This window comes from Lithobates pipiens, unplaced genomic scaffold, assembly GCF_037356315.1.
Source record: "Lithobates pipiens isolate NorthernLeopardFrog02 unplaced genomic scaffold, aLitPip1_a1.2 Scaffold_59, whole genome shotgun sequence".
Taxonomy (NCBI): domain Eukaryota; kingdom Metazoa; phylum Chordata; class Amphibia; order Anura; family Ranidae; genus Lithobates; species Lithobates pipiens.
The window spans coordinates 768929-796356 of record NW_027507880.1 but is presented as its reverse complement, the minus strand read 5'-3'; the positions used below and the strand labels follow the sequence as shown (position 1 = coordinate 796356).

Below are 27428 nucleotides of genomic sequence, written 5' to 3'. Positions count from 1 at the left end.
GAAAAGTAATGCCGCATACACATGGCTCCTTCCCACCAGACAGCGCTCTATAGAGTCTCAGTCAGACAAAGTGTCTGAAAGCAAACATCTCCTGCTGTACTTCTTTTTTTTTTAAAGACCCATAGTGTTTTGCATCATGAGTAAACACTGTTATAGATGTTTTATTTTAAAACAAATATTTTATATACATAGTGAAGAAAAGCTCAGATATAAAACTTTGTTTTTAAAAATTGTAAACCAAAATTAGAAAAATCAAAACTAATTTGACCTAAAACCAGTATAGTTTCCCATTACTGAATATCTTGTCATGTTTCACCTGTTTTCAACTAATGAAGAACACTACTGTACACCTTATAGCATGGAGTCAATTCTTGAGTAGGCAGGAAATATATTATGTTTTTATATAGTTCAGATGTTACCTGAAGCTCCTCTGTCTCCTGTTTCTCCCTTTGGTCCTGCTGGCCCTTGCTCTCCTCTTGGTCCAGTTTGTCCAGTTTCTCCCGGTGGTCCAGGCAGACCTAGTTATGGAATACATTTTACGAGTTAAAAGCTGATCTCTTATCAGATATATTGTTTCATGCTAAGTAGGGGAGTAACTACTGATCATGGGACACCAGAGCAAAGTGTTCATGAGGCCCACTAGCAAAATTTTGATGGGGCCCCCCCAGTGACCTAATACACAAAATATATTTTAATGCACACAAACACAATTTAATCCATATTTATTTTTTACTAAATAAAAAAGGTACTGTCTAGCAAATAGATTCCAAACACGTCAAGCCTAAAAACTACCAACGCAACGCCACTGAAAGGTCAAAAATGATGGAAGTCAAAATGATCAGTAGGTAACTACAACTCATGAGTTTATTAACCATTAATGAGGGACCTTGTGCAGACTATGCTCTGCAAGAACATAACAGTGGTCGGGCAACTCTACAGCTGCCCAAATCACTTTTAAACAAAAAGCTCAAAGCCTGCTGAGCAAAACTGAAACCGTTTAACCACTTTGTATGTACTGGACATGATCCAAAAAGGTTAAATAATTTTTTTTGTTTTTTTTAAGAACTACAAACAACTCTCAGTTTTTAACTGAGGAGACACTCTAGATCACTGTTTGTTCAGGAAGACTGCATTAGTCATACAGACCAAATTTTTAGTGCTAGCCAAAATCCATGAGGACAATAAATATACACTGTAAAGAGAGGTAGTCAAATTCTTCTTATGCCCCATACACACAAGCAGATTTTCCGTTGAAAAAAACTTGGATGGTTTTTCCAACTGAATTCCGCTCATGCTTGGCTTGCATACACACGGTCACACAAAAGTTCTCTGAACTTTCAACCGTTAAGAACGCAGTGACATACAACACTACGGTGAGCCAAGAAAATGAAGTCCAATGCTTCAGAGTATGCGGAGGAATTTTGCACGGCGGAATTGGTACAGACGATCAGAATTTTTGATCGGAACTTTTTTCCGACCGAAAAATTGAGAACCTGCTCTCAATCTTTTGCTGGCGGGAATTCCGCCAGCAAAAGTCCGATGGAGCATACACCCAGTTGGAATTTGCAACCAAAAGCTCACATCAGACTTTTGCTGGCGGAATTTCCAATCGTGTATATGGGGCATTAGTGCCCAACCTGAAAAGGGGATCTGTGACCAGTAACAACAATTCTGAAGGCTCTGACTGTACTGTTGACGTCAGCTCTTCTTCATTGGAAATGGCTATTTTTAAGTATGAGCCTGCTAAAGTAACATGTTGGTATAATACTGGGGGGGTTACCAGACCTCCAGAAACCACCTGGTGAAGTATTGGGATACAGATCTTTAATGGTATTAAAAGTTTGTTTATGGTATTACCTGGTTCACCCATTTCCCCCTTTGCTCCATTTGCCCCATTCATGCCTGGTAGACCGTTCTTCCCAGGAGCTCCGCATGTGATGATGGAGTAGGCATTTTCATCAGGGTCTTTGCATATCTGTGTTCCTGGAGTCACTAATGCCACATGGAGCAAAAGTAGACCAAGAACCTTCACAATTGACATATTCCAAATATAGTTGATCTGTAGAGAGAAAAAACATTTACATTGTTTGATCATCTCCCTTGTTTATTGATATATTACACCTTTTAATTGCCCACAAAAATATTTTTGGTATATCAAAGGATTTTGTATATTGGTATGGATATATTTAATGATACGTATATTGAATACAATTTAATATTTTATAAGAAAGATTTACTTTTTTGTATGACATGTCTCTTTAAAGTCCCATGGGCAATTTGTTTGCCTGAGTGTATTTACAACGATTTTAAGGACTCAAATATCCCTGTTTTATGCACATAAGCCACTTTCTATACTAGGTGTAGAAACACTTCTGCTGATGTATTTGAAGCAGACTTTCCACTTCATTGGCAACGTCTACTTATTTGAGTGTGTGTATTTATATATATATATATATATATATATATATATAAATTGGGTATGCAATCTCAATCTTTGCGATATTTATTTTACGTCAAATTTTCATGCATATTACAAGCAGAAAAATGACTACATAGTTTCGAACATAACCATGTTGTTCATCAAGCTGCATGTGATGTCATCACTGACTGTGGAAACTTCACACTGGACATCATGCAACTTGGATTCTGTGCCTCTCCCCTTTTCAGACTCTGGGACCTTGATTTTCAAATCAAATGCAACATTTTCCACAGTCCATGATGATTTGGGGAGTCATGTCATCTGATGTTGTTCCATTATGTTTTATCAAGTCCAAAGTCAGCGCAGCCCTCTATCGGGAAATTCTAGAGCACTTCTTGCTTGCTCCTGCTGACCAGCTTTATGGAGATGATGATTTCATTTTCCAGCAGGACTTGACACCCGCCCACACTCCCAAAAGTGCCAATAGCTGGTTTAAAGATCATGGTATCACTGTGCTTGATTGGGCAGAAAACTCACCTGACCTTAACCCCATATAGAATCTGTGGTGTATTGTCAAGAGGAAGATGAGACACCAGACCCAACAATGCAGATAAGCTGAAAGCCACTATCATAGAAACCTGAACTTGCATAACACCTCAGCATTGCCACAGGCTGATCGCCTACATGCCACACCACATTGATGCAGTAATTAATGCAAAAGAAGTTCCGACCAAGTATTGAGTGCATACTATACTTGTGCATGGACATACTTTTCAGTAAGCCAACATTTCTGTATTAAAAATATATTTTTTTATTGGTCTAATGTAATATTCAAATTTTCCGAGATACTGAATTTTGGATTTTTAACTAGCTGTAAGCCATAATTATCAAAATGAAAAGAAAGAAATGCTGGAACTATATCACTTTGTGTGTAACACATTTATATAAAATATGAGTTTTGAATCGAATTACTGAAATAAATAAACTTTTTGATGATATTCTAAATTTATGAGATGAACCTGTGTATCTATCTTCCTCTATATATAGATCACACCATGGTGTAGTGGTTGGGAGGCACAGTTGTGTAGTGGTTGTGTAGTGGTTATTACTCTCGCCTAGCAGTAAAAAGGGTGGCTGGTTCAAATCCCAACCACGACACTACATGGCTGGAGTTTTCATGTTCTCCCTGTGCCTGCGTGGGTTTCCTCTGGGTACCCTGGTTTCCTCCCACACTCCAAAAACATGCTGGTAGGTTAATTGGCTTCTGTCCAAAAATGGCCCTAGTATATGATTGTGAGTTGGGGATTGTGGGATCCTTGAGGGTAGAGACCAAAGTGAGTGTGTGACGTATGTGTGGAGTGCTGCGTAAATTGATGGCACTATATGGGTACCTTAAATACATAATAATATAATAAACAAGCATCTTAATGAGACTCAATGTATACAGATAGGGACAATTTTATACACTAACTCAGGATGGACTGGTATCTTTATTCAACCTTACTAACTATGTAACTAGATAGATAGATAGATAGATAGATAGATAGATAGATAGATAGATAGATAGATAGATAGATATATAGAGAGAGAGAGAGATACAGTGGATATGAAAAGTCTACACACTACATTGACATTTCAGTTGAACAACAAACTGAAATCTTTTAGGTGGAGGGAAGTAAAACTAAAAAACTAAAATCACAGAAACCTGACATTTAAACAGGGGTGTGTAGACTTTTTACATCCACTGTATATATATATATATATCGGTTACTAACCTCCATACTAGTCTTTGATTTATCAGGTCTCTGGGAAACCCTATTAAAATAATATATTAGGGGAGAATTTAAAGAATACTTCTTACATTGGGAGTCAGTGGAAAGAATACCCCTTACCTTAGTGAACATTGTGAAGAACGGCCCTCACATTGGTGATCAGTGGAAAAAATGCTCTTTACATTGGTGATCAGTGGGAAGAATGCTTCTTACATTGGTGGTCAGGGGGAGGAATATGCCTTATATTGGTGGTCAGATTGGCACACTTACCAACAGCTAAAAATATGATATATCACTAACTATGCCAAATGACCTTGAACTACACAGGCACCATCAGATGGAAGGTCAAAAGCTACAGTTCAAGGAGCCCCTAATAACCCCTGGAGGAGCCCTGCCTGAGAATGGCCCTTCTATACAACTGTTACGATGGGAAGTCAAACCGTGACTTTTGCGTTTATATAATAAAACAAGAAATTTCAAAGAGTGGAAACTGCATTTATTTTTCGGCATACTCGCCTGCTACATTTATACACTTATCCCAGCGTTTAACTAATGCCTTTAAAGCTTTGGCATAGAAACATTTGTCAGTATGCCTGATTCATCTAAGGACAGCCTGCTTCACATTGTCATCAGTGCTGAAATGTTGACCTCCCGTGAAATATTTTAGGGGGACAGGTTATGGGTCGATTATCAAGGATCAAGCGTTCCACGTGTTAAATGTTCACAGGAATGGCTGCTGTGGGCTGGGAACCAACATGGCTGGTATTGTCACTGACAAACGTATGGCCATCTTTGAAAGGTTTACACCATTCAAATGGTTTACTGCGGCTGAGTTTCCCATTACTGTACTGTGCTTGAAGTCTTAAAGACACCTTCGTTCACAACATCACCACACACTATATATATGAAAATACTTTTTTACTTGTTTCATACTATTGTCACAAATAAATAATGTTTATTAACCACTCTGCCGCCACAAGTCAATTGCCTCATGCAAAGTCCCATATTTCTTTCTTATTTACCTGAATCAGGGACATTTATTGTGCTTCATTTAACTGGTTGCCAACCACCGGCCAGGCGGCGTGGCTCTTGTGGCAGGAGGGTGTCATATGACGTCCTCCCATTTAAACAGGGAATGCGCATGATCATGCGCGCATCCCTGTACCTTCGGTGGCGGTGTGTCACGGAGACACCGCTCACCACCGAGGGGGGTTGAACAGTCATTGGGTATCACTGTTTACCGTGTGATCGGCCGTAACTTCATCACAGGTTCCATCCCCACTGTGAACGGCACATGCGTGCGTGCAGTGTTCACGTCCCAGTTCACGACTGCTCGTGACCGTCGCTGGTAAACAGCCATTGGCCGGCTGTTTACCCATGTGATCGGCTGTGATCCTTTCACAGCCGATCACTAAATGTAAACAAACCGCGGTAATGAGAAGTTACCGCGTTCTCCTCCTCACACACCGATCGTGTACGAGAAGGAAATTGCGGTAACATTTCGTTACCGCTTACAGTATGCACCAATCAAACTGATTGCCCCTCCAATAAATAGGACCTGTCACCACCCATTATAGTACCTGTTACTTGAGTACCTATCTCAGTCCATCAGAGTACCCAAGTACCTGTCCCAGTCCATCTGAGTACCCGAGTACCTGCCACAGTCCATATGAGTACCTGAGTACTTATCACTGCCCTTCAGAGTACCCGCATACCAGTCACCAGGCCATCAAAGTACCCAAGCACCTGTCACCAGGCCAACAGAGTACCTGAGTACCTGTCCCCAGGCCATCAGAGTACCCTAGTACCTGTCGCCAGGCCATCAGGGTACCCGAGTACCTGTCACAGTCCATCAGAGTACCCAAGTACTTGTCACAGTCCATCAGAGTACCCAAGTAACTGTCACCAGCCCATCAGATTACCGAGTACCTATCTGCAGCCCATCGGAGTACCTGAGTACCAATTTGCTGCCCGTGCCTCATAGAATATATGTTGGGATGTTTGCTTTCCAAATTGGGTCATTTTATGGGTAATTCCATTGTCCTGGTGCCCAAGGACCTTCAAAAGTGTGATGGGTAGGAATGAAATGAGATGTGTAATTTATGTTCCTAGAACGCCTGAAGGTTCTACTTCAATGTCCGGCTTCTCTATGTGGCCAGGCTGTGTAAAAGTATCACACATGTGGTATCGCCATACTTGGGAAGAGTAGCAGAATGAGCTTTGGGGTGTAATTGTTGCTATATACATGCTATGTGTTAGAAATATCTTATAAATCGACAACTTTGTGTAAAAAAATGTGTTTTCATTTTTTTCTTACATTTTCCAAACACTTCTGGAAAAAAATGAACAATTCAAAAGACTCATTATGCCTCACAGATTATACTTTGGAGTGTTTGTTTTCCAAAATGGGGTCATTTTGTGGGCAATTCCATTGTCCTGGTGCTCCAGGGCCTTCAAAGTTGTAATAGGTGGTTGTGAAATGAGATGTGTCATTTTTGCTCGTAGAACGTCTGAAGTTGCCACTTCAATGTTGGTGCTCTGTATGTGGCCAGGCTGCGTAAAAGTTTCACACATGTGGTATCGCCGTACTCGGGAAGAGTAGCAGAATTTATTTTGGGGGTGTAATTTGTGGTATGGATATGCTGTGTGTGAGAAATAACCTGATAATATGACAATTTTGTAAAAAAATAAAAATTTAATTAAAAAAAATCTTTATTTTGCAAAAAATTGTGGGAAAAAATTACAACTTAAAAAACTCACCATGCTACTTACTTATTACCTTGGAATGTCTACTTTCTAAAAAGGGGTAATTTGGGGGGTATTTGTACTTTCCTGACTTGTTAGTGTCTCAAGAACTGAGATACACCTGATGTACTGAAGGCCTGATCAGAAGTGATCAATTTTCAGTGATTGGCACCATAGTTGTAGACTCTATAACTTTCACAAAGACCAAATAATATACACTTATGTGGGTTATTTTTACCAAAGATGTGTAGTAGTATAAATTTTGGCCAACATTTATGAAGAAAAAAGACTAATTAGCAAAATTTTATGACAGAAACAAAGAAAAAGGCATTTTTTTCACAAAATGTATGTTTTTTTTTTAAATTTATAGCACAAAAAATAAAAAACCCACTAGTGATTAAATACCACTAAAAGAAAGCTCTATTTGTGTGGAAAAAAGAATGCAAGTTTCATATGGGTACAGTGTTGCATGACTGAGTAATTGTCATTCAAACTGTGAGAGCGCTAAAAGCTGAAAATTGGTCTGGACAGGAAGGGGGTGTAAGTTCACTGTATTGAGGTCGTTAAAGTCCCAAAACTCCCCCCCCTCATTTATGTACAATAACAGTTAGTATTCTATATCACTACAGGTATACAGTCTTTCAGATGGACATTACCATGGGCACCTTTAATGGTTTAGTTACAAGGCCTCACCAAACTTACCTACAGTCTTGGCTCTTGTATAAGCTCCAGCCAGCTCAAATTGGAGCCAGGAAAAGCATATACTGACTTTAAGCCAATTTCAAACTAATGCAACCATCCAAAAATTCAATAAACTAACAAAGAAAAAATGATGTAACCCCAATCCCTAAGGTATCATATAAAATTTTAACATGTTAATGTAATTTCAAAAGTAATTTCCAATCTTTTTAAATCAGCATTTTTTTGTAAAATAACCCCTGCCAATGCTGCCATGAAGGTCCTTGTTTAAACACTTCCTATGCTTTCCATGTTTCTGTGCTCCTGCTCTGTCAACCCATCACATGGGGTTCCAACAGAGTATAGTCCACTCTTGTCACCCTCTTGAAACCTATCCTGAGAAAATGCCATGTTGGAGTGTTTGTTGAAGTGGCTACGAAGAGGCTGCAGATATTATTCTGTGTTGCAAGTATATAGAAATGGAATCCTATAAATATAATTCAAATGGTACCGGATAGTGTAATGTTACTCACCGACCAGCACTTAGAAATCTGAATCAAGTGTAGTGCAAAGGATTCAACATGCCTCTATATATACTGATAGGATATTGGCTTACTTGCACAATCCAACTAAACAAAGGACTGATGGCAAATATGTATAACCTCAATATGCAAATATTTGTAAGGAAGTATGTTCTAGAGTATGAAATTGATTGTGTTATTGTGTCCTGGTAATAAAGATATAAAGATGAGTAAAGGCCCGTACACACGGTCGGACTTTTTGACAACAAACATGCAAATTAGCTGTTTTGGAGCAACATCCGACTGTGTGTACGCTCCATCGGACAAACTTTTTCTGTTTTCATCTGACTTTTGTTGGCTGTGCGAACGGACAAACTTTCTGGCAACAAAAGTCCGATGGAGCAAAGTCCTACCGTGTGTACGCAAAAGCATCGGACTTTTGTACAAGGTACAAACACGCATGCTCAGAACCATTGCAAACGATCAGACTACAATACAGAAGTTGACCAAAGGTGGCGCTGGAGTCATTGAACGTCCTCTTTTGAAGCGGCGTCAGTACGTTGTGACGTCATTACGTTCGTGTTTGTTGTCAAAAAGTCCGACCGTGTGTATGCAATACAAACTTGTGGACAACACACTTTGTACAAAAGTCCACGGAAAAGTTTGTACAAGTCCGACCGTGTGTATGGGGCTTTACTCCTGCCGCTGCGCTGTCAAGATGAAGGTGAAGATAGGTGACTAAATACACTGCAGCAAGCACCTGATTAACTGATCCTAAGCAGAGAAAAAATATAAATGTATATGTGATGGCGTTGCACTGTGTGTGATATACAAATGTGTATCAAATCAATAACAACTAAAATATACAAAATATATAAAATACCATGTGATGATAAAAGCCTGAAACCAAATATCTGAAATCTATATAATAAAATGTGACATCAAACGAATTAGTGAACAAACGAATAAACAGTGTGATAAAGTCCAACATGCACCACTGAGTGTGCAATAAAGCTGGATAAAAAATCAATATAGTCCGGTAATGAAAGTGATAAAACAAGAAACAAATTCCATTGTAACAGTCTGAAATAATGTTCCACACAAATAGCGAATCGCTCCACCGTGAGCAATCAATCGATCGGTGCCCAGCTAATATTCTAATGGTGGCACCTCTGTGTGCACAAGCCTCTCACCTTACTGCCATAAGGTATACGGCATAGAAGGAATAATAGGTGATCATCAAACATCCTTTTGATCAGCTCCAGTGACTTTAAACAATCGTCTCAGTATGTGGGGTTTAGATAAAAAAGAAAGAAAAGGACAACCCATAGCGTAATCCCAAGGACAAAGAGCAGCACCTTCTGAGCGTAGCAGTAAGAACTGTTTTAATAAAAAATAAATGAATAAAGAAATGATAGAAATGGTGATAGAAATGGGCATGTCACATAATATCATTATCATCCGCCCTCTCCCGGGGGGCTGGCTGGTACCCCGATGTCAGTGGCTGGGGTGTCTCTGAGTCCCCCCTTAAGCCAGTCGTGGTGGTGGAACCCAACGTTCATGGTGTAGAAAAGATGTAGCTGGATAGCCGCACTCCAAATTATTCAACTTTATTTCAGAAATGTAATAAAATCATAGCATCTAGGCTGGCAAACAGACTAACTGCACAGCCGCTGACATGTTTCACACCGAACACGGTGCTTAGTCATAGCTAATGAGCAGAATATACATACAGACAGGGCCGGCGCTACCACTAGGCGAACCAGGCAGCCGCCTAGGGCGCACTGCCACCTAGGGCACTGCCACAGCCTGTCACCTTCTCATCCCCAGTGGATGTCACATCGGGAGCCGGCACTAGTGTATCGCAGGTCCGGAGGAGGAGAGGGAGGAATGGTGCAGGGGCGCGGGGAGGGAACTATTGCATGCAGTACACTCACAGATCCCTCCCCCGGCTCCCCCAGCTGTTCGGCGGCTCAGGGCTCTGATTCATGCAGAGAACCTCCTTCATTTTCACTGGTCAGTGGTCGGGACTTGTGAGGGGGCGTGGCCAGCACAGGGTTGATCCCATCTGTCACTGGTGGGGAAGGGGGCAGAGCAGCCAACCTCAGGGATAGTGGTGCAGTCCTTCTGGGTCAAAGAGCATCATGGAGGCAAACAAATGCTATCTGTTGTTTTTTCAGCTCCAGGGGTGAGTGTGCATTGTAACTCCTAATCAGCCTTGTGTGTGTGACTCAGCCAGCCTGGGAGGGAGGTTGGAGAGGGGAGATCAGTGATAATTCCTCCTGCTCTGCTCTATGCACAATTGGGGACCATCCACCCCTCAGCATGCTGACCAAAGTTTGCAGGGGTAGGCTAGGCTAGTGATTGGCAGGGTGCTGGGAGTGCAGATTGCTGGGAGCAGGGATGGCAGGGTGCTGGGAGTGCAGATTGCTGGGAGCAGGAATGGCAGGGTGCTGGGAGTGCGGATTGCTGGGAGCAGATTGCTGGGAGCAGGAATGGTAGGGTGCTGGGAGTGCGGATTGCTGGGAGCAAGGATGACAGGGTGCTGGGAGTGCAGATTTCTGGCAGCAGGAATGGCAGGGTCCTGGGAGTTCAGATTGCTGGGAGCAGGAATGGCAGGGTGCTGGGAGTGCAGATTTCTGGGAGCAGATTGCTGGGAGCAGGAATGGCAGGGTTCTGGGAGTGCAGATTGCTGGGAGCAGATTGCTGGGAGCAGGAATGGCAGGATGCTGGGAGTGCAGATTGCTGGTAGCAGGGGTGGCAGGGTGCTGGGAGTGCAGATTGCTGGGAGCAGGAATGACAGGGTGCTGGGAGCAGATTGCTGGGAGCAGGGGTGGCAGGGTGCTGGGAGTGCAGATTGCTGGGAGCAGGGGTGGCAGGGTGCTGGGAGTGCAGATTGCTGGGAGCAGGGATGGCCGGGTGCTGGGAGTGCAGATTGCTGGGAGCAGGAATGGCAGGGTGCTGGGAGTGCAGATTGCTGGGAGCAGGAATGGCAGGGTGCTGGGAGTGCAGATTGCTGGGAGCAGGAATGGCAGGGTGCTGGGAGTGCAGATTGCTGGGAGCAGGAATGGCAGGGTGCTGGGAGTGCAGATTGCTGGGAGCAGGAGTGGCAGGGTGCTGGGAGTGCAGATTGCTGGGAGCAGGAGTGGCAGGGTGCTGGGAGTGCAGATTGCTGGGAGCAGGAGTGGCAGGGTGCTGGGAGTGCAGATTGCTGGGAGCAGGAGTGGCAGGGTGCTGGGAGTGCAGATTGCTGGGAGCAGGAGTGGCAGGGTGCTGGGAGTGCAGATTGCTGGGAGCAGGGGTGGCAGGGTGCTGGGAGTGCAGATTGCTGGGAGCAGGGGTGGCAGGGTGCTGGGAGTGCAGATTGCTGGGAGCAGGGGTGGCAGGGTGCTGGGAGTGCAGATTGCTGGGAGCAGGGGTGGCAGGGTGCTGGGAGTGCAGATTGCTGGGAGCAGGGGTGGCAGGGTGCTGGGAGTGCAGATTGCTGGGAGCAGGGGTGGCAGGGTGCTGGGAGTGCAGATTGCTGGGAGCAGGGGTGGCAGGGTGCTGGGAGTGCAGATTGCTGGGAGCAGGGGTGGCAGGGTGCTGGGAGTGCAGATTGCTGGGAGCAGGGGTGGCAGGGTGCTGGGAGTGCAGATTGCTGGGAGCAGGGGTGGCAGGGTGCTGGGAGTGCAGATTGCTGGGAGCAGGGGTGGCAGGGTGCTGGGAGTGCAGATTGCTGGGAGCAGGGGTGGCAGGGTGCTGGGAGTGCAGATTGCTGGGAGCAGGGGTGGCAGGGTGCTGGGAGTGCAGATTGCTGGGAGCAGGGGTGGCAGGGTGCTGGGAGTGCAGATTGCTGGGAGCAGGGGTGGCAGGGTGCTGGGAGTGCAGATTGCTGGGAGCAGGGGTGGCAGGGTGCTGGGAGTGCAGATTGCTGGGAGCAGGGGTGGCAGGGTGCTGGGAGTGCAGATTGCTGGGAGCAGGGGTGGCAGGGTGCTGGGAGTGCAGATTGCTGGGAGCAGGGGTGGCAGGGTGCTGGGAGTGCAGATTGCAGAAGTTTGGTTTGTGTAGAGAGCAGCAACTTTGAAGGTATTTTTAATTTAATTTTTTGAGCAGTCATTAAAAGAGTCAGGGCAAGGACAAAGGGGTGGGGTCAGGGGCAGAGCCAATGGGGCGGCAAAATAAGGTTTCGCCTAGGGTGTCAAAAATCCTTGCACCAGCCCTGCATACAGAGCTATATATACACACACACAAGCAATTAGACAAATGAATAAATAATAATAATGTGTCAGCTTGATTTTGGTGTTTTAGGGGAAAAAGTATTTTTCCTTTCATTCATTTAAATGTTAATCTTTAGACTTTGGATGTTCACAGGTGTTTCCTTAATTGCTATCTTGTCATACACATATTTTATTCATTTGTCTAATTGCTTGTGTGTGTGTGTGTGTGTGTGTATATAGCTCTGTATGTATATTCTGCTCATTAGCTATGACTAATGTAAAGTGTGGTGGACAATATAAAGGATATTAGCTTAATGTGGATGCTGGAGATGGGGGAAAAGGAGGGGATAGTTAAAATATTTATCATGAAAGAAATGTAATGACTAAAAGGTAAAACGAACTAAAATGATTAGGGATGAGCTGGGTGTTCGACTCGAACACCGGCTGTTCGCGCGTTCAGCGAAACCAGAACTTTATGGGCCGTTCGCGCCAAATTCGAGTGGTGTTCACGGCCCATAATGCACTGTGGCATTGCAGTGCATTGTTGGCTGATGATTGGCCAAGCATGTACTATGACCCGCATGCTTGGCCAATCACAGTGCCGTCAGCGAGGAGAGCCATAATTGGCCACAGGCAGATGCCTGTGGCCAATTATGGCTCAGGGGGTTTAGTACACGCCCCACACTATATAAGGCTGCCTGCGCGGTGGCCTTGCATAGTGTGTTGCGGCTCATAGAGACAGATAGACACAGTGTCTTCATTTAGTTTGAAGCTATTGTAATTATAGTCGGTGTATTGTGCCCCCTGAAGCTACCCCAATTGTCGGTGTTGTTCTGGTCCTATGCCACAGGCAGCTGCAGCCATTACAGTCGGTGTATTGTGCTCCCTACACAGTGTACATCTGAAGCTACCCCAATTGCTCGTGTTGTTCTGGTCCTATACCACAGGCAGCTGCAGCAGTTACCATTGGTGTATTGTGTCCCCTGCACAGTGTACACCTGAAGCTACCCCAATTGCTGTTGTTGTTCTGGTCCTATACCACAGGCAGCTGCAGTAATTACAGTCAGTGTATTGTACCACCTGCATAGTGTACACCTGAAGCTACCCCAATTGCTTGTGTTGTTCTGGTCCTATACCACAGGCAGCTGTAGCAGTTACAGTCAGTGTATTGTGCCACCTGCACAGTGTACACCTGAAGCTACCCCGATTGCTTGTGTTGTTCTGGTCCTATACCAGAGGCAGCTGCAGCAGTTATAGTCAGTGTATTGTGCCACCTGCACAGTGTACACCTGAAGCTACCCCGATTGCTTGTGTTGTTCTGGTCCTATACCAGAGGCAGCTGCAGCAGTTATAGTCAGTGTATTGTGCCACCTGCACAGTGTACACCTGAAGCCACCCCAAATGCTGGTGTTGTTCTGGTCCTATACCACAGGCAGCTGCAGTAATTACAGCCAGTTTATTGTGCCACCTACACAGTGTACATCTGAAGCTACCCCAATTGCTCGTGTTGTTCTGGTCCTATACCACAGGCAGCTGCAGCAGTTACCATTGGTGTATTGTGACCCCTACACAGTGTACACCTGAAGCTACCCCAATTGCTGTTATTGTTCAGGTCCTATACCACAGGCAGCTGCAGTAATTACAGTCAGTGTATTGTGCCACCTGCACAGTGTACACCTGAAGCTACGCCAATTACTCAGGTTGTTCTGGTCCTATACCACAGGCAACTGTAGCATTTACAGTCCGTGTATTGTGTCATCTGCTCAGTGTGCACCTAAAGCTACCCCAATTGCTGGTGTTCTCATCTCCCAGCCATTAGTACGTCTGGAAGGCCAACAAGGAGAGGCAGACAGTCATGAGCCAATAAAAGAGGGCAAGCAGGCTCTGTGTCTAGAGGCAACAGTACTGGTCGAGAACACGGTGCATCGTCATCAGCACGTTGCCATGGGACACGGTTGTCCTTTTTGTCGGCAGCTGGCAGTGTTGAGCCGCAACATGCCGAAGACTTGTTAGAGTGGATGATCAAGCCATCCTCACCCTCCTCATCCTCTCTCACCCAGGCTCAGGGTACTGGCAAAGCAGCTGCCAACGCAGTCTCTTCCCTCGTCTCAATGGTATCAGTCACTCCTTCCCTAGACCCACCATGTCCTCCTGAGGAGTCCCTCGAACTGTTTGAGCACAGTGTTGGGTACATTCTCCAGGAGGATGCCCAGTGTTTTGAAGGCTCTGATGATGATACCCAGCTTGATGAAGGCTGTAGCGTGAGCCCAGAGATAGGGGATGCCCAAGAAGGACAGCAATCTGGCAGTCATGTTCCAGCAGCTGCAGCATACTGCCAGGTTTGCTTCAGTGATGAGGAGGGAGGGGATGATGAGGTCACTGACTCCACGTGGGTGCCTGATAGGAGAGTGGAGGAGGAGGAGGCACATCTCCAATAAGGCAGGATGCCCTCCAGGGGACAGCTTAAGGGCAGCACACCAGCTGAATCACGCCGCAGAGCTCCGCCTGTGCAGGGCGCTGTCTCTGAGTGTTATTCCAAAAGTTCTTTGGTGTGGGCCTTTTTTGAGACGAGTGTACATTAAAGTACACACCAAAGAACAAAGCGAACCTCTCCTTGCTCCTCATAAGCTGGGATCTCCAACCCCACTAGACCTTCAGTCCTCTCTGAAACCTGCACTGAGAGGAATGTAGAGAGTGTAGAATTAGGTGTTTCACAGCCAAGTACTTGCAGGCTCTCTGCTAGCAGTACACCGACATCTAATTGTAGCAGGCAAATTTCCCTGCCCCAGCTGAAGTTCACTCCCAGCCATCCACATGCCCAGTGGTTGAATGCTAGCTTGGCTAAATTGCTAGCACTTCAACTGCTGCCTTTTCAGTTGGTAGACTCGGCCCCCTTCCGTGATTTTATGCAATGTGTGGATCCTCAGTGGCAAGTTCCCAAACGCCACTTTTTCTCACGGAAAGGTGATTCCGGCTCTCTACGGGCATGTGGAAGGCAATGTCCTTGCCTCACTGGACAGGGCGGTCAGTGGTAAGGTGCATATTACCACTGACTCATGGTCCGGCAGGCATGGACAAGGAGGTTACCTATCTTTCACGGTGCATTGGGTGACTCTCCTGGCAGCTGGGAAGGATGCAGGACAAGGTGCAGTAGTGTTGGAGGTTGTTCCGCCACCACGCCTCCAAAATGCTACTACTAGTTGTGACACACCTCTCTTCTCCACCCTCCACTTCTTCTTCCTCCATGGCCTCTTCCTGTGCTTTGCCCTCGGAACCAGCGGTGCTCCGTAGGCGTTCAAGATGTAGTATGCAGGCAAAAAGATGCCATGCGTGCTTGCATTGGTGTACTTGGGGGACAGGAGCCACACTGGGGCAGATATTCTGTCAGCTCTGCAGGGGCAGGCTGAGAGGTGGTTGATGCCATGCCAGCTTAAGCCAGGAATGGTGGTTTGCGACAATGGCACCAACCTCCTTTCCGCCCTCCGATAGGGACAATTGACCCATGTGCTCTGTCTGGCTCACGTCCTTAACTTGGTGTAATTACAATTTTTGATGCAAAACTTTGCATCAGTGCTCATTCCTTCTCTCCAACTAGAGTATCTGTGAGGGGTTGCAGTGTTGTGGCACCAGCACCAGTACCTAAGGCCCAATTTTTCTGCCCCTGTTTAACAGTGGCGTGTAATTACAATTTTTGATGCAATACTTTGCAGCAGAGCTCATTCCTGCTCTCCACTAGAGTTTCTGTGAGGTGTTGCAGTGTTGTGGCACCAGTGCCTAAGGCCCAATTTTTCAGCCCCTGTTTAACAGGTGCATGTAATTGCAATACTTGATATAATATTTCACAGCAGGGCCCGTTCCAGCGCCCACCGAGAGTAACTGTGAGGACTTGTAGTGTTGTGGCACCAGCACCACCACCACCAAAGGCCCAGTTTTTCTACCACTGTTCAACAATGGCATGTAATTACAATTGTTGATATAATAGTTCACAGCAGGGCACTCCAGCGCCCACCAAGAATCACTTTGAGGGCTTACAGTGTTAACTTGTGGCAGCACCTTAGGGCCAAATTTCTGCAGAGCGTATAGGGCAGGCCCCTACTTTCAAACATCCAACTTACAAACATCTCCTACTTGCAAAAGGAAGGAGACAACAGGAAGTGAGATTAAATCTACCCCTTGGAAGGGAAATTCTCTACTGTAAGAGTTGATATGGGAAAAACGTGTCTCATCTCTCCACTAATGCTTTATCCCAATCCTTGTTTTACTAAAAAGCCCACATTTTCAAAAAACATTTGTCATTGGAACAGAAAGTGAGGTGAAATCTTCTGAAGAGGCGCACAGACGGAAAAAAAAATGTTACAGGGGTGATAACCCTTCCCTATTTTTTCCAAAAAGATTAAAAATAGATTTTTTGACTGGAGCTACACTTTAAAAATGTACCAGTTCAAAATTACAAACGGATTCTACTTAAAGCGGTTCTGCACCTAAAAAAAAAAAATATTAAAAGCCAGCAGCTACTAATATTGCAGCTGCTGACTTTTAATAAATTGACACTTACCTGTTCCAGGGTCCAGCGATGCTAGCGGCAGATGACGAGCGATCGCTCATCTCTCTGCTGCCCCCGCCGCCATCCTCTGTCAGGGAATCGGGAAGTGAAGCGTTGTGGCTTCACTGTCCGGGTCCCGACTGCGCATGCGCGAGTCGCGCTGCGAGTCTCTTCTGGTCCCCGCTGTGTCCTGGGAACTGTGTGTTTCCCAGAACACAACGGGGGGGGCGGGGCATCTGCGGGGGTCTGCGGCAGTCTGTCCCGGTAGTGGGTGCAGATACCTGGATTATCCAGGTAACTGCACCCCCTCCCCCCTGAAAGGTGCCGATTGTGGCACCAGAGGGGGGGAGGGATCAGATTAGCGGAACTTCCCCTTTAGGGTGGAGAACCGCTTTAACACAACAAACCTACACAGTCCCTGTCTTGTTTGCACCGCCTGTATACTGCTGTTCTGAGTATATAGGGCCTGGGGGCCTCACGCCTTTCCTTTTTTTTTATTTGGGTACGGGGTCCCCCTTAATATCCGTGCAAGACCCAAAGGGGCTGGTAATGGGTAAAGGGGCTACCCATGACATTTTTCTCAATGATTTTCATTCATATTTCCGGAACCAGACATTACATTAAAACGGCAAGCAGTTTTAAATTACTTTTTTTTTGTTATTTAATGTAATTTTGTGCAGGGACTGTTCTAAACACGGGAAACACATGCCACTTCACAGGCATACTATAGACACTCCCCAAGCACAATATTTACAGGAATATTTCACTTTTTTTTCACTTTTTATTTTTTTCATATTCAAAGGTTTTTATTTAATGAAAATTTAACATACAATGAAAAAAACAAAAGGGATTTATATGCAAGATGAAGAACATGGAAAAAGATCTTGTCATCGTAAACAATAAGACATTTTTGCTTAGTCCATTACAGGTATTTTAAAGCTTGATCATATAAGATTATTATATAATGCTTGGAGGGAGAGGATAAGGGGAAATAGAGGGGTTTAGAATAGGTTACCGGGGAAGGATATGGACAGGGAGAGAGAGAGGGATAGGGATAAGGAAGGGGTAGGTACTAGGTACAAAAAGAACAACACAAAGGAATACCGAATGTGGGGTGAATATCTGATTTGGGCTCTAGGGAGCCCAGGGGTGTAATGTTGTCATCTAGTTATGCTAATTCTATGATAGTCAAAGGCCCACGTGCTAGGAGTACATAGTGTATTTCTTCCAGTCTTCATGAGAGAATGGATTGGTATTCATTAGAAGGACTGAACAGTAGCCAAGGTTGCCACATTTCATGGAAGCTAGTACAGTTTTCCTTTTTCATTGCCGCTACTTCTTCCATTTTATACATATAATGGACTCTGTCCAGCCAATCCCTGACCTTCGGAGCATGAGTGGATTTCCAGTGCAATGGAATTAAACTTTTAGCTGCTGTCAGTAAGTGCCTTGATAAGGACTTCTTATATTTACTGATCGTGAAAGAGTTAATGTGTAGTAGACAAGCGGCAGCATCAAGGGTGATCTTAGTATTTGTAATTTGTCTGATCCAATTAGTGATTTTGTTCCAGTAGTCAAGGATCATGGGACACCCCCACCAAACATGCATAAATGTCCCCATTTCTCTCTCACAGCACCAACATGTGTCTGAGGATGTGTGATACCATTTTTTAGTCTTGACCGGTATCATATACCACTGTGTGAGTATTTTGTAAGAAATTATTTGATATCTTGAGCTAAGTGAGCATTTATGTGCTAAAATGCATGCTTTTTCCCATTAGGTGTCACTTATCGTAATGCCTAGGTCTGCTTCCCATCTTTCTTAATGTTTGCTTATTCCATTTTGTGGTGGGAGGGATAGCCACATGTATGCTAGGGATGCTGTTCTGAAGGTCTGGGAGCCCTTGTAGCATATTTCTTCTAGGGGAGTAAACCTCTGGTAGAATGATGATTTGTGTTTGTTATTGAGAAGGAAGTCTTTTATCTGTAGGTAAAACCAGAAATTTGGAGAAGAGTCACCTAGTTCTGATTTGAGAATTTCTAGTGATTTGACTTTTTTTTTTTCACATGCAGTGAATGGCTAAGAATCTTGAGTTGTGACCTGGGGTTGGGAGTGTTTCTGGTTTAAACCTGGCCCAAAGTCAGGGTTATTGGCTAGTGGAGTCAGTGGACCTGGAATAGTGGCGAGTTGGTGTTGTGGAGCAATTTTATGCCATATTTTTAGAGTATTAGCTACCAGTGGGTGTGTAATGTGTCTGGTGGTTTTAGAATGCACGGACCAGGGACAATATAGTAATTATGGTTTACCATGATGGTATTCAAGTTGTAACCAATCCTTCGTCTTGCTATGGCAGTGCCAATCAATTATTCTGGCAATGTGAGTGGCATAATAGTATTTTTTGAAGTCAGGCAAGCCAATCCCTCCTTTGTGTTTGGGCCATGTTAAAAGGCGGAAGTTTGTCTTGGGGTTTTTGTTGGCCCACAGGAAATTTCTTTGTATTGCCAATAATTTGGAGAAGAAGGAATTGGGTAGTGGGATAGGCAGTGCGTTAAAAAAATACAGCAGTTTTGGGAGTATCGTCATTTTTAATAATGAGGCTCTACCGAACCAAGAAAAACCTTTGGAGGTCCAATTTTGGAGGTCTTTGGCTATGGAGTTTAACAGAGGGGTGAAGTTGGCTGAATAGAGGGATTCCATGTTAGGTGTTAACTGGATTCCTAAATATTTACGTGTGTCAAGTTCCCACCTAAATTTGTAGTTTCCTTTAAGGATTCTAAGCTTTTCAGGTGGGAGGTTTAGGTTGAGTGCCTCGGACTTGGTTTGGTTCACTTTAAAATTGGCTATGTAACCAAAGATCGAGAAGAGTTTTATGAGATTGGGAAGAGACAAATGGGGTTGTGTGACAAAGAACAGGAGGTCGTCAGCATAGGCGGCTATTTTATATTCTCTTTTGTGTATATCGAAGCCTTTGATTTCGAGGGACATATTTATATTTGTGTGGAACATTATTTCCGACTGTTACAGTGGAATTTGTTTCTTGTTTTATCACTTTCATTACCGGACTTTATTGATTTTTTATCCAGCTTTATTGAACACTCAGTGGTGCATGTTGGACTTTATCACACTGTTTATTCATTTGTTCACTATTTCATTTGTTATACAGATTTCATATATTTGGTTTTAGGCTTTTATCATCACATGGTATTTTATATATTTTGGTTGTTATTGATTTGATACACATTTGTATATCACACACAGCGCAACACCATCACGTATACATACTGGTAATAAAGATCACACCCTTCTCCTGAAAAACCTCTGAGAATAATGAAAATGAAAATTGTTATGCTCCTCACATTGAATGGGTGGCATTATGCTGTAAGTCAAGTAAATCAGCATAGGTAAATAGATATGTAGCACTAACCGCCGAAGGAGCTGCTGAATTTTTCTGGGCTTACCAATTACTTCCTCCAGCTCGTAACTTGTTGTTCTTGTCTAGGGGTTCCCAGGGTTGATGACCCAGTAAATGTAGAGACCAACACTTGAATTCCTTGTCAAGACTTTTATTTTGCATTAAACGGTTGAACAAACTCAGTCTCTAAATTGGGAATAGAGGGTATCAGGGTAAAGTTTAGCTCAGGTGCTTGGAACTGCTGACTTCAATAAAAGTCTCTCTCTATGTATACAATCCAGTGAATTGCCACACGCAACTGGACTCTTTAACTGTTGGATAAATCTTTAAGTTTGGTTTAGCAGCCAACAGGTAATTCTAGCTTTCAAAGTCTCTCACATGGACTTGGTTGAAGAACCTAGTTGTAACAGGAAGGGTAGAGGTAGGAACTTTTCTTACTGTACCAGAATCTTTCAGCCGGCCATGGCAGCTCTGCTTCCAGGCTCTTACTGAGCAGCCAGCCTCGTGCATGGACCTCCTACTGAAGAGTCTTCCCCTGGTCACATGTAGAGTTGCTGGGCCTCTCCAAAGTTGTAACGGCAACGGAACACCTTAGAATCCTTCCTCCAGTTACTGCGCCTCGAACTAGCCAGTTTCGAGGCTCGGGAATGGATGGATCCACACCCCAGGCCATGAGGGCTCCTGGGGGCTGGTCAGGAGGACCAGGACCATGGAGTCAGCAACAACTTCTGGACCGGAATCCAGAAGCACGTGACTTCGGCACCTTAAGTACCCTCTCCCGGATTACTCAGTGAGACAAACGCGGCCACTGATTGGCTCAGAGATAGAGATTGGTACCCAATGCATCCAACCAGACTGCGTTCTAAAGCCTCCCACAGGTGTACAACCCCACCTATGATCAGGCAGAACTTCTATACAGCCCAGCCAGACTGATGCCAAAGTACAATTTAACACAATCAGCCCCAAAACAACTATAGTTTTGATCAAAAGCGAAATTTAAACACACAGAATGTACTCATTAGGAGTACCGGCGCTACAGATACGTTCCAAACTGGTTGGACACAGAATAAATTATATGTGAAATGACCAATAGGAGCCCATTCTGGGCTAAAAAAAAATTCCCAACCCCGCCTTTCACCCCCTTCTAACCCATCCAACTAGACATATTTCCCCCTTCTCTTGCTAAGCCAGATATATTCACCTAAGATCCCCCTCCAGGTTCCTCACCACTGCCTGTGCCAAATGACTGCAAATTCAGCTGTGTAATTCAGCTGTGTAATGGAGTCCTAGATCACTGGTCCCCTACTACCCCCTGTGGTGATTTTTTTCCTTTTCTGGGTCCTGGGAGAACTCCACCACTGGACATCCAATAGGAAGTGTTTATGTCATGAAGGATGACCAAAATGGGAAGGCAATACATGACTGTGGCTTCAGGTAAGTGAAAAAGGGCATTTACAGATAGAGGGTGTGTGAGGCAGGTGTGGGTAGCACCCCAGTATAAAATGTAAAATAAAAAAAAATTGTTACTTATTAATGGAAGACCTGATCCTAGGACAATGCATACAACTGTGGTAAATAAATTGTTTCAGATGCTTCCCTTTACATCAGAGGTTCTCCCTTCATATCAGAGCCCCCATTACATCAGAGCCTTCCTACCACATCAAGTCCCCTCTTCACCTCAGGGCCCCTCATTACAACCCCCCCCCCCCCCCCAACCATGCAGTATCCCAACACAGAGCCCCCAGTCAAACAGCTCCCATCACAGAGCCCTTAACCACCCAGCCCCTCTTCAAATCATAGCCCTACCTTTTGCCTCCAGCTGAGCAGCAGAGGGCAGGAGGTGTAGCAGGTGGAACTCCTTCTTGTCCTGAATCATGGGGGCGGTCCTGCATGCCACCTGCCCTGGATTAGGGACATGCATTGCTATGAGCAGGCAAGCCATTTGCCATCATCTTAGCAATCAGTGATGCCATGTATCCTGGACCTAGCGTATCATTGGCTGCTATGATACTGGTGGCCAGCCCACCCATAGAATGGCATTGTGATGTTAGTCCATGAGAAATCTGGGTCCTTTGCTCATGGCACCCTGGGGGGGGCAGACGACACCCTGGTTAAGAAACACTGGTCTAAAGTAAGTACAAAGACTGTTAGACTGTTTAGTGAAGGACTGGCAGGTCTTATAGTTGTTCACAAGAAAATGTATCAATATGTGTTGGGGTGAAGTGTAAGCAGTGGGCAACAACATATTAATATAGAAAACTATACACAAAGTACTAGTGATTTGCACATAATAACCCTCAATGTATAGTATATGCAACATAATTCAGAGGGTTCCAATACACCCCCAGTAATTCTCAAAAAAGGGAGATGAAGCACAAATATCTTGCTCTTTCACTTCATTCCTTAACACTAGGGATGAGCACAGGCTTGGTTTGAACTCAGGTTACTCCAATTAGCACCCAATCAGCCTCAGCCAGGGCATTTCTTGCAGCTACATTTAGCAAAGGGGTAGGGATGCTTACAACATCATTGACCTAATATGGCCACATGGCCATATTTGGACAATATCTTTTTCCAAATAAGACCATATGTCCATACTGTATAAAATTAGTGATTTCACTTTATTTATTTGCGCTAACATCCACATTTTTATGAAAGTTTTTGGGGTGTGTTCCCTTCTTCAAGGACCAAGAAGTAAACTACCTGAGTACTTGCTTGGACCTTCAAGAAGGAGAAACACCCTGAAAGCTTGTCCTGAAAATTTGGATGTTAGCGCAAATAAAAAAATGATCATGGACAGTACTCAATTGTTCTTGTTGCAAGTGCACAGTGGGAAGAATGTACCTTATATTAGTGGTCAGTGGGAAGAATGCTCATTACATTGGTGATCAGAGGGAAGAATGCTCTTTACAATGGTGATCAGTGCTGAAAATGCTCTTTACATTGGTGATCAGAGGGAGGAATGTCCCTCACATTGGTGGTCAGTGAGAAAAATGTCCCTTACATTGGTGATCAGAGGGAAGAATTCTCCTTACATTGGTGATCAGAGGGAAGAATTCTCCTTACATTGGTGATCAGAGGGAAGAATGCTCCTTACATTGGTGATCAGAGGGAAGAATTCTCCTTACATTGGTGATCAGAGGGAAGAATGCTCCTTATATTGGTGATCAGAATGCCACACTCATCAACAGCTAATAAAAGATCATTGATATCATGCCACAGGCACTGCAAAATGACAATGGACCTGGAACTATGCAGGCACCATCAGATGGAAGGTCAATCAGTCACAGCTCAAGGAAACCCCAGTAACCTCTAGCTACCTTACATTGGTGGTCAGTGAGAACAATGCTCTTTACATTGGTGGTCAGAATGACACACTTACCAACATCTAAAAAAGTTAATTGTTATCATACTACTGATTCTGCCAAATGGCATTGTACATGGTGGGATTGGGCATGGAACTATACATGCAAAATCAGATGGAAGGTCAATCAGCCACAGCTCAAGAAAACCTCAGCAATCTGGAAAAACCCTGGTTTAGAATGACTGGTATATACAACTTCCATCATAACAGTATTCTGCATTCCTAGAGGCGTAGTTTTTCAGATAGAGATTTCTGGAGGCCCCTTTAAGCCCTTGTACACACGGTCGGACATTCCGACAACAAAATCCATCGGATTTTGTCCGAAACTGGTGTTGCATACACACGGTCGGACAAAGTTCTTGGAAAATCAGATCGTTCGTAACGTGATGACGTTATTTCGTTACAACAGGACTACGTTCAGGCTAGTAGCCAATAGCTTTGGTCTAGGAATTTGATCTGAGCATGCCTGGCACTTTGTCTGATCAGAATTCTCTACAAACGATCGGACAAAGTCCGATCGGATCATGTTGTCGGAAAATTTTATAGCCCAGCTCTAAAACGTTGTCTGTCGGATATTCCAACGGAAACAGTCCGATGGAGCCCACACACAGTCAGATTAGCAGATATTTTTTGCATCGGAATGTCCGACTGTGTGTACAAGGTCTAATAGTTGTCTATGGGCCCTCACCACAGATATTTACAGTATTTGTCTTTATGTAAGCTACAACCAGATCAACTTCGAGCCAAGAAAAGGATATGTTGACTTTAAGCGCATTTAAAATTAACTCAACCATCTAAAAAAAATCAATAAACTGAAAAAAAAATACAGTTGCTGTAATCCCAATCCCCAAGATATCATATTACATTTTAACATGTTAATGTCATGTTAAAAGTAATTTCCAATCTTTTTAAATTAGCAATTTTTAGTAAAATAACCCCCGACAATCCTGTCCTGAAGGTCCTTGTTTAGGCACTTCCTATGCTCTGTCCCTGTCTCTGTGCTCCTGCTTTGTCACCCCATCACATGGGCTTCCGACAGAGTATGGTCAACTCTTGTCACCATCTGGAAACCTATCCTTGCACAATCGAAGTAAACACAGGACTGATAACAAATATGTACAAACTCAAATAATTCTAAGGAAGTATGTTCTAGAGCATGAAATTTATTGTGTTTATTGTGACCTAGTAATAAAGATCACACCCTTCTCCTGAAAAAACCTTTGAGACCAACGAAAGTGAAAATTGTTCTGCTCCTTACATTAAATGGATGGCATCATAGGTCAAGTAAATCAGCATAGTTAACCAGATATATCCCAAACTGGGTGAACACAGTATACATTATATGTGAAATGACCAATAGGAGATACATTTTCACTCCTATAGCTAAATAGTTTAAAGCCCCATTCCGGGCTAAAATAATATTTTTTCCCAGCCCTGCCTCTCACCCCCCTCTAACCCATCCTACTAGACATTTTTTCCTTTTATCTTGTTAAGCCACATATACTTACTCACCTAAGATCCCCCTCCAGGCTCCTCACCATTACCCCAGAGGAACACAAATCCCGATCTGCAATGTATCACTGGTCCCCTATTATCCCCCTGTGGTGATGTTTTTCTCTTCTGGCTCCTGAAAGTACCCCACCACTTGGCATCCAATAGGAAGTGTCCATGTCATGAAGGCATTAAAGGACCAAAGTGGAAAATCACATGTCCCAAAAGGAACCCAGATGGCACCCTGGTTGAGAAACATTGGTCTAACACAGTTTAAAGCGGAGGTCCACCCTAAAGTGGACCTTACGCTCATCGGAACCCTCCCCCCCCCGGCGCCACAATTGGCACCTTTCAGGGGGGAGGGGGGTGCAGATACCTGTACAGTACAGGTATCTGCACCCATTTCCGGGATAGCTCTCTGCGGAAAGGGGCGTAGATTACACCCCTTTCCGAAAGTCCCCCGCTGCCTGCTGGGAAACACACAGATCCCAGAGGCAGCGGGTCCATCCTTATTGCGCAGCGCGACTCGCGCATGCGCAGTAGGGAACCGGGAAATGAAGCCGAAAGGCTCCACTTCCTGATTCCCATACCCAAGATGGCGGCGGCCGCACCCGAGAGACGATCGAGAGGTCGGCTTCGGGTGCCGACATCGCGGGCGCGCTGGACAGGTAAGTGTCACTATTTTAAAAGTCAGCAGCTGCAGTATTTGTAGCTGCTGGCTTTTAAAAAAAAAATGCGGAGTCCCGGCGGACTCCCGCTTTAAAGTGATTCTAAAGGTTTTATTTATTGTTTAATCACTTAAGGACCGCCGCATGTAAAAATACATTGGCAGAATGGCACGGACGGGCACAATCACGTACCCGTACTTGCCTGCCTTCCAGTGGGTGGGGTTTGATCGGACCCCCTCCAGCTGGCTGCGGCGGTCCGTTTCACTTCAGGAGCAATCCGGGATCAGGGGATGGCCGTTGGTTTCTGGCCATCCGCTCTTGATCACTCCTGGCGAATGAGAAGCTTCCCCTGCCTGTGTAGTGTAAACACAGGCAGGAGGAAGTGATGTCACTCTCTTCGGGCGGTCTTTTTGACCGGACGGCGATGAGAGAAGACATAGTAAGTGCACCAACACTACACTGACATGTAGGCACACTGTCACCCCCTGATCACCCCCCCGATCACCCCCCTCCCAGTCACTGTGTCACTGATTGCAGTGATCATTTATTTACTGATCACTGCTATTAGTGTCAGTTGTAACTGTAAAAAGTGTCAGGGCAGTTAGTGTTAGGTCCAGGGTAGCCCCCTACCCCCCATAAAGGTTTAGCCCTCATGATTGCCCCTAGAGTTAACCCTTTCACCCCCTTTTGCCAGTGTCACTAAGCAATAGTTTTTCTGATCGCTGCATTAGTGTCACTGGTGCCGCTAGGTAGCTAGTTATTTTTTAGGTTCACCGCCAGGTTTTTATAGCGTTAGGTACCCCCATATACTACCTAATAAAGGTTTTAACCCCCTGATTGCCCCTAGAGTTAACCTTTTCACCAGCGATCACCGTATAAGTGTCACTGGTGACGCTGGTTAGCCAGTTAGTTATTTAGCTATTTAGGTTCCCAGTCAGGTTTTTATATAGCGTCAGGAACCCCCATACACTACCTAATAAAGGTTTTAACCCCCTGATTGCCCCTAGAGTTAACCCTTTAACCCCCTTTTGCCAGTGTCACTAAGCGATCATTTTTCTGATCGCTGCATTAGTGTCACTGGTGCCACTAGGTAGCTAGTTATTTTTTAGGTTCACCGCCAGGTTTTTATAGCGTTAGGTACCCCCATATACTACCTAATAAAGGTTTTAACCCCCTGATTGCCCCTAGAGTTAACCCTTTCACCAGCGATCACCGTATAAGTGTCACTGGTGACGCTGGTTTGCCAGTTAGTTATTTAGGTTCCCCGTCAGGTTTTTATATAGCGTCAGGGACCCCCATATACTACCTAATAAAGGTTTTAACCCCTGATTGCTCCTAGTTAACCCTTTCACCAGTGATCACCGTATAAGTGTTACGGTGATGCTGGTTAGTTAGTTTGCTTTTTATAGCATCAGGGCACCCGCCATTTATTACCTAATAAAGGTTTAACCCCCTGATCACCTGACGGGTGATATCAATTAGGTTTTAGGGTCAGATAGGGTCTGCGTCGCCCCAGGCAATGCTAGGTTAGTGCCAGTACCGCTAACACCCACGTGCAAAGCATACACCTCCCGTAGTGGTATAGTATCTGATAAGATCAATATCTGATCTGATC

General features: G+C 44.6%; 1 protein-coding gene across 1 annotated transcript in view; it reads right to left on the bottom strand.

Annotated features, from left to right (window-relative positions):
• Window positions 1-8244, bottom strand: part of LOC143958161 (collectin-43-like) — a 32077-nt gene extending 23833 nt beyond the window's left edge. Inside the window, exons 1-3 of the mRNA XM_077467618.1 lie at window positions 8148-8244; window positions 1858-2059; window positions 420-518 (exon numbers count right to left, since the gene is read on the bottom strand). Of these exons, the coding sequence (XP_077323744.1) occupies window positions 420-518; window positions 1858-2041 (283 nt within the window). The 5' untranslated portion in view covers window positions 2042-2059; window positions 8148-8244. The remainder of the gene's footprint in view (window positions 1-419; window positions 519-1857; window positions 2060-8147) is intronic.
• Window positions 8245-27428: the final 19184 nt, after the last annotated feature.